The following is a 6,295-nucleotide window of genomic DNA, read 5'->3' on the forward strand; positions in this document are numbered from 1 at the left end:
AAGCATGGAGTGGAAGACACACATAGTAAAGATGTCAATTCTCCCCAAAGTGATCTCTAGGTTTCATGCGATTCCTATCAAACTCCTAGCCAGTGTTTTGTAGACACAGACATCTTATTCTAAAGTTTGGAAAGGAAAATGGAAAGGATTTGGCCCCAGAAGTACTGAAACCGCCTTGGCAAAGAGCAAAGTGGGAGCAACCACTCCACACAATATTAAGGTTTACTGTCCAGCTACAGTAATCATGACAGTGTGCGTGGATAAATATGCAGATTCATGAAAGAGACCAGAGTGCTCAGAAATAGACCCACACCGAGGTGCTCAATGTGACAAAGGTGCAAAAACAATTCAAAGGAGGAACGAGAGCGTTTTCAACAAATGCTACTGGAACCCCTGGACATCCACAGGCAAAAAAGAAATATGACCCTGATCCAAACCTCACACCTTACACAAAAATTAACTCTAAATAGAGCATGGACTGGATAAAGCATACAACTATAAAACTTTTTTAAAAATAGGAGAAAAATCTGTTTCTAGGGCTAGGCAGAGTTCTTAGACGTGACACACACACACACCCCACAATTTGTAAAAGAAAAAGTAGTAACTTGGGTCTCATCAAAATTAAAAACTTTTTGTTTGCAAAAGTCCATATGAAGAGAATGAAGAGACAAACTACAGACTAAGAGGAAATATTTACAAACCATATATTCCGAAAAGGGTATATAAAAGTTCCCCAAACTCAACTATAAAAAAAAAATTCCAATTAGAAAATGGGCAGAAGACATAGACAGTTCACTGAAGAGAAGATGCAGATGGCAAAAGGCACACAAAAATACATCCAACGTCATTAGCTACCAGGGAAATACAAATTAAAACCACAGTGAGATATCACTAGACACCTACCAAAATGTCTAAAATAAAAACTAATGAAAACAACAACTGCTGTTGAAGGTGAGAAGAAACCAAATCACTCATGTATTGCTGATGGGAAGGTAAAATGGTACAGCCATTCTGGAAAACAGTTTGACAGTTTCTTACAAAACTACCTTATCATGCAATTACCATATAATGCCCTCTTAGGCATCCCAGAAAAATGAAAACTTGGGTTCGCACAAAATCTGTATAAGATTGTCCATATCCGCATTCATCTGTTAGAGCCCCAAACTGGAAACAGCCAAATGTCCTTCAGTGAGTGAATGGTTAAACAAACTGTGGTACATACATGCCATGAAATACTATACAGCCATGAAGAGTAACGGATTACTAATGCATTGCGACAATCTGGAAGGATCTCCAGGGAACTCTGCTCAGTACAAAAAAGCCAATTTCCAAAGGTCAGACAATATTTGATCCCATTGATATGAGACTTTAAAAAAGATAAATTTTAGAAATGGAGAACAGATAAGTGGTTGCCAGGACTTAGGCACCATGGGGGAGAGGGATGGAGGAAGGTGGCCGGCATCAAAGGACAACACAAAGACCCTCGGGCATTGGAATTCTTCTACATCTTGACTGTAGTGGTAGATACACAGGCCTACTTATGTGACAAAAATGATTTAGAATTAAATATAGACACAAGTAAATGAGTACAATGGGAAATCTGAATAAGATGGATACATTGTATCGATGGGAATATCCTGGTAGTGGTACTGTATTAGAGTGGTGCTACCACGGGGGCGAGTGAGTAAAGGGACACAGGATCTCCTGTATTTCTTCTTACTACTGATGTGAATCTACATTACAGCAATACAAATTTCAATTGAAGATTCAATTTTATTGTTGTTTTGTATTTTAAAACTCACCTTTTATTCAAAACTTGAAAATACAGAAGGATCAGAAAAATCATCATCCTGAAATATAGTCGGTCTAATGCATTTCTCTCTGGTGTTTGTCTTACATTTACATGAAAATAAAAAGTGAGAGAGAGGGCTAAAACTCAGGGTGGTGACAAGGTGGAAGCCTAGCTGTCCCCCACCTTTTGTGACATCAGAACTCAATGCTGGAGGGATGCCTGGTGACCACAGGACGGTGTGTGTGGGGGGTGCCCACCTGTCTTTCAGTTGGGGGGGGACCTGGCTCCACCCAGGCAGCCTGACCTGAGGCCATGGTGATCCATCAGGTAGGGGGCACGGGGCGAGGGGCAGCCGAGCTATCTGAACGGAGAAAGGACAGTCACTGTGAGGACAAGAGGCAGGTGAGGCCAGAGCAGGTGCAGGTGCTCTCCTCCCCCCTGGGCTCCCTTTGCCACCCCTGCCTCACTGGAAGGTCCTCAAAGGCAGGAACAGGCCTTCAGCCTGACTCTCCCTGGAGCCTGACCTGGAGGAACACGGCATGGGAGGCAGGTGCTCCTTCCTGAAGCCATTGCTGTCACTCTTATTTCATCCCCAGCACTGCCAGCAGAGATGTGGCGGGTCTGTGTAGTTTTCTGCTGTAGCCCTACTGCCTAGAATGGTGCTTGGTGCATAATAAGTAGTGAATGAATGAATGAATGAATGAATGAATGAATGAATGAATGAATGAATGAATGAATTCAAATAAATTGGGTCATACACCCAAATTGGGGAGCTCTGTCTGAGGGCTGAAATTTAAACCTCACCTGGGATTTTCATCAAAATAGACAACACTAACACCTACTGTGCACAGCCTGGTGCTTCCACCCCAGTCTTTTTCATGACTTTTTACCACATTGCCGAGAGGCAGCTGTTATCGACCTCATTCACAGATGGGTAAACTGAGGCTCAAAAAGACAAAACGCCCACACAGCCAGGACCTACTGCGATTTGAAACCACATCCATCTGGTTCTGGAACCCTTAGCAAGGTCACCCTGCACTCCACTGCCTCCCAGGTGGAGAAGTGAGACAGGGATGGAAAAGGAGGCTGGGAAAGTCAGCTGGGCCTCACATTCTGTGGGAGGGATGGGATTTTATTCCGAGTTTAAGAAGAAGCCATTGAAGGGTTTTAAGCAGAGCGATGATCTATATACGTTTTCCAAAGATCTGTTCACATGAGCCAACACCTCCTTTATGTTGAACCTCACAGCAAGATGAGGGCCTGGACGGGCTCCCATCAGGCTGTTGGTTTTCCTAAAAAGTGTCCCATGAATACCAAACCCTAGGAATGTTCCTTTTAGAAAAATCATAAAAAGAATTCTGTGATTTGGGGCACATTGATATCCCCGTCCCCTCTTGGAGATTTACACGGCTTGATCACAGAATGAAGGCTCTGAGAAGTCCTGCAGCAAAAGGAAATTCACTTAACTTTCTTTAGCACGGCATCGCCTAAATCGATTCAACCACAGAGTCCCACTCTTCCTTTTTGAAAGATCTTACAGTGTATCCCAAAATCCATTTTGCAAGTAAAGAAACTCATGCTAGAGAGAAGAAATTATTTGGCTCAGGCTCCAAGACAGAGCAAGGAGAAAGACAAAGACTGAAACTTAAACTAGTACTGTTCCCTACTTTGCCTCCACAGAGCACAAAATAGAAACCTAACTACGAGCATGCTGGTGAAAAAAAATCAACCTGTAAAGCACATTGCCAGAGGAGTGGTTAAAGAAATAAAAGAACATTCAGACCACAGAATCCTGATCAGCCGTTATAAAGAATTAGACGGCTCTATGTGTCTTACATGAAAAGATTCTCAGGGAATATTGCTATGAAACAGCACCCTTATCTTAAATGTACGGTGCAATGAATTTCACATTGGGTGTACACACCCAGGCATTCACCACCCAGGTCAAGCTACAGAACGTTCTGGTGCCCCACATGGTTCCTTCGGGCCCTCTCCCAGCCAGTGCTCCACCCATAACCATGATTCTGATTTCTATCATCATAGATGAGTTGTGTATGTTCTCGAATTTCATGGGAATGAAATCAAACAGTGTGCACCTTTGTGTCTGGCTTGTTTCACTCATCAGTGTGTCTGAAAGTCTCAGCCACGTTGCAGCAATGTAATTTATTTTTGTTTTTGAAGTTAACAATAAGAATAGAGCTGCCAGTATATATAAAGCAAACTATCTGGGGAGAGGCAAATTATGCCAATCTTTTATCTTCTTTGTTGTGGTAGCAGGTCCAAATCTTGGGTACATAAGAAATATATGATTTCAAGTCAAATTAAATCTGGCTCCGTCTACATCTGGTGAGTTTGGGGAAAATTCAATGTCAGTCAATATTGTATCTGCCTTAATCTTCTGCCCATTTTTGCCTGCCCCCGACACCGTCACTGACTCCACTCAGACGTTTTGTGGACAGCAGGCGTGCCTGAATTCCCTGTGCCGAGGTCTGCCCAGGTACACCATGCGGCCACCAGGCGCCAGGCCCCTCCCAGGCTCAGAACCCCCCTCTCTGCTCCCACCTCTCTAAAAGGCACTCACCTTTATCCCCTCCAGATCCTGACCTGGCTTCAGGCAGCCCCTTGGCTCCCTCCTGCACCAAAACCCCATGAGGCTGGGGGTGCAGTGTACAGCATGGCAACTGGAGTTAATACTTCCGTGTTGTGTATTTGGGAGTTGCTCAGAGAGTGGAAACAACCTAAAAGTCCATCGACAGGTGAAGTGATGAATTGTGCTATATTCATACAACACAGTATTACTCTTCAATAACACTGAACACAAAACTGGCAACATCTCAGAAGCATTATGTTGAGCAAAAGTAGCTAATCACAAAAGAGTATATACTAGGTGGTTCAACGCATGCGAAGTTCCAGAACAGGCAAAACTGTTCCAGAGTGACAGAAAGCAGATTAGTGGCTCCCTCTGGCAGGGTTGGGGTCAGGAGGGAGCTGACTGCAAAAGGGCGCGGGGGAACTTTCTAGGATGATGGAAATGTTCTGTCTTCATTAGAGTGGTAGTCCATAGGTACAGACATTGTCGAAACTCATCAAACTGGACCGTGGAAATGTGTGCATTTTATTTGTATAAAATATGCCATGATAAAATTGATTCCTCCTAAAGATCCTTTAAAACAAACCCTCCAAAATGTAAAAGTGTGGCAAGAAATGAGAAGAGGTGGGCCTTCATTCCCAGGAGGGCTAAAGAGGGAAAACACCAGTGAAATGTCAGTTAAGTTGTCATGTTACCTACTCCTGTGGCGTTGGGGGGTCTTGCAGTAAGCATATGTGACTTAGAGAACTAGACAAAAGTTAAGCTCTAAAACTGTTCTGGTGGCTGCCCCATGCCCACCCCTGAAGCAGGGGACTGAAGCAGGAAGCTTGTCTGCCCTCCAGCAATTCTCCTCCCACCCCTTCCTCCTCTTGCCCCCAGACGCTGTTGGTGTTGCTGGTCTTGGTCCTGTACGTGGGCATAGGGATGTCCGGTGAGCATTCTGGGATCTGAGAAGTGGGAGTCGGAGGGGTACTCTGGAGAGGGCTGCATGCCAAGGGGGCCTCTGTAGCTTGTCTCAAGTACTGCCCTTCATCCCACTGGGGTGACCAACCATGTTTATTTCACTACTGTTCATTGGCATTTACTAAAAGGTGTGTTTGTGCCTGTTTCAGGAAGAAGTTGGGAGGTGTCAGAAAGGATCAGAGAATGTAACTACCCCCAGAAGCCTGTGGCTTCCCAGGTAAGATATTCAGGAAGATGCTGAGGGGATGTCAAGCTTGGCAAAAAGGAAAGCTGGGAAGGTCACTGGTAAGCTGGGTCTTGAAGCATAAGTAGGAGCTGGCCAGGTGGAGAAGATGGGGAAAGGTATTCCAAGTAGAAGGGATAGCATGTGCGAAGGCCCAGGGAACTTTCTGAAACCCGTGGCAAAGGGGTTCTAAGTGAAAAAGCTCAAAATGCAAATTTAGTGCCTGCCTTTCAGGGGTTTGAATATCAGACTAAGTATCCCTCAGAAGAGCCGATAAAGGTCATCAGGACCTGGTTGAAGGAGAACTTGCATGTTTTCTTGGAGAAGCTGGAGAAGGAGGTGTGTGAGCTGGAGCAGCTGGTACAGGACCTAGAGGAATGGCTAGACACCCTTCTGGGAGAGGGTCACGCCGCGGAAACCTGCTCCACCTTCAAGCATCACCTATGAGGGGCCAGCGCTTGGGCTGGGGGAGGAGGCCGAGGGGAAAGGGGGGCTCCTCTAAGTAGGGCTAAGCTGTGACACTTGAAGTTCAGGGAAGGCAAGAAAATAAAGAGCTGGGACACTAAGAATGCTGTTGGTGCTTCTGCTGGTTCATGAACATGCAAAGCATTCGGAGGACCCCAGGGTTTGCCGAGATAGCCTCCCTTGTACCAGGACTCTGCCCTCGGGGATCACACGGGCTTCAGAGCCAGCCACGGGCTCAGGAGCCTTCTCTCCCACTTCCCTG

The 6,295-nt window shown here is 45.3% G+C and overlaps 1 protein-coding gene across 1 annotated transcript; it reads left to right on the top strand.

Moving 5' to 3' along the window:
- Positions 1–2,104: 2,104 nt before the first annotated feature.
- On the top strand, positions 2,105–6,015 carry SMIM23 (small integral membrane protein 23; the record flags this gene model as incomplete). Its single annotated transcript, XM_081035268.1, has 4 exons — positions 2,105–2,194; positions 5,262–5,313; positions 5,495–5,562; positions 5,803–6,015. 4 exons carry the CDS (start codon positions 2,105–2,107, stop codon positions 6,013–6,015), a joined length of 423 nt encoding a protein of 140 aa, XP_080891394.1.
- Positions 6,016–6,295: the final 280 nt, after the last annotated feature.

This window comes from Rhinolophus hipposideros (assembly GCF_964194185.1).
Source record: "Rhinolophus hipposideros genome assembly, chromosome: 23".
NCBI lineage: Eukaryota > Metazoa > Chordata > Mammalia > Chiroptera > Rhinolophidae > Rhinolophus > Rhinolophus hipposideros.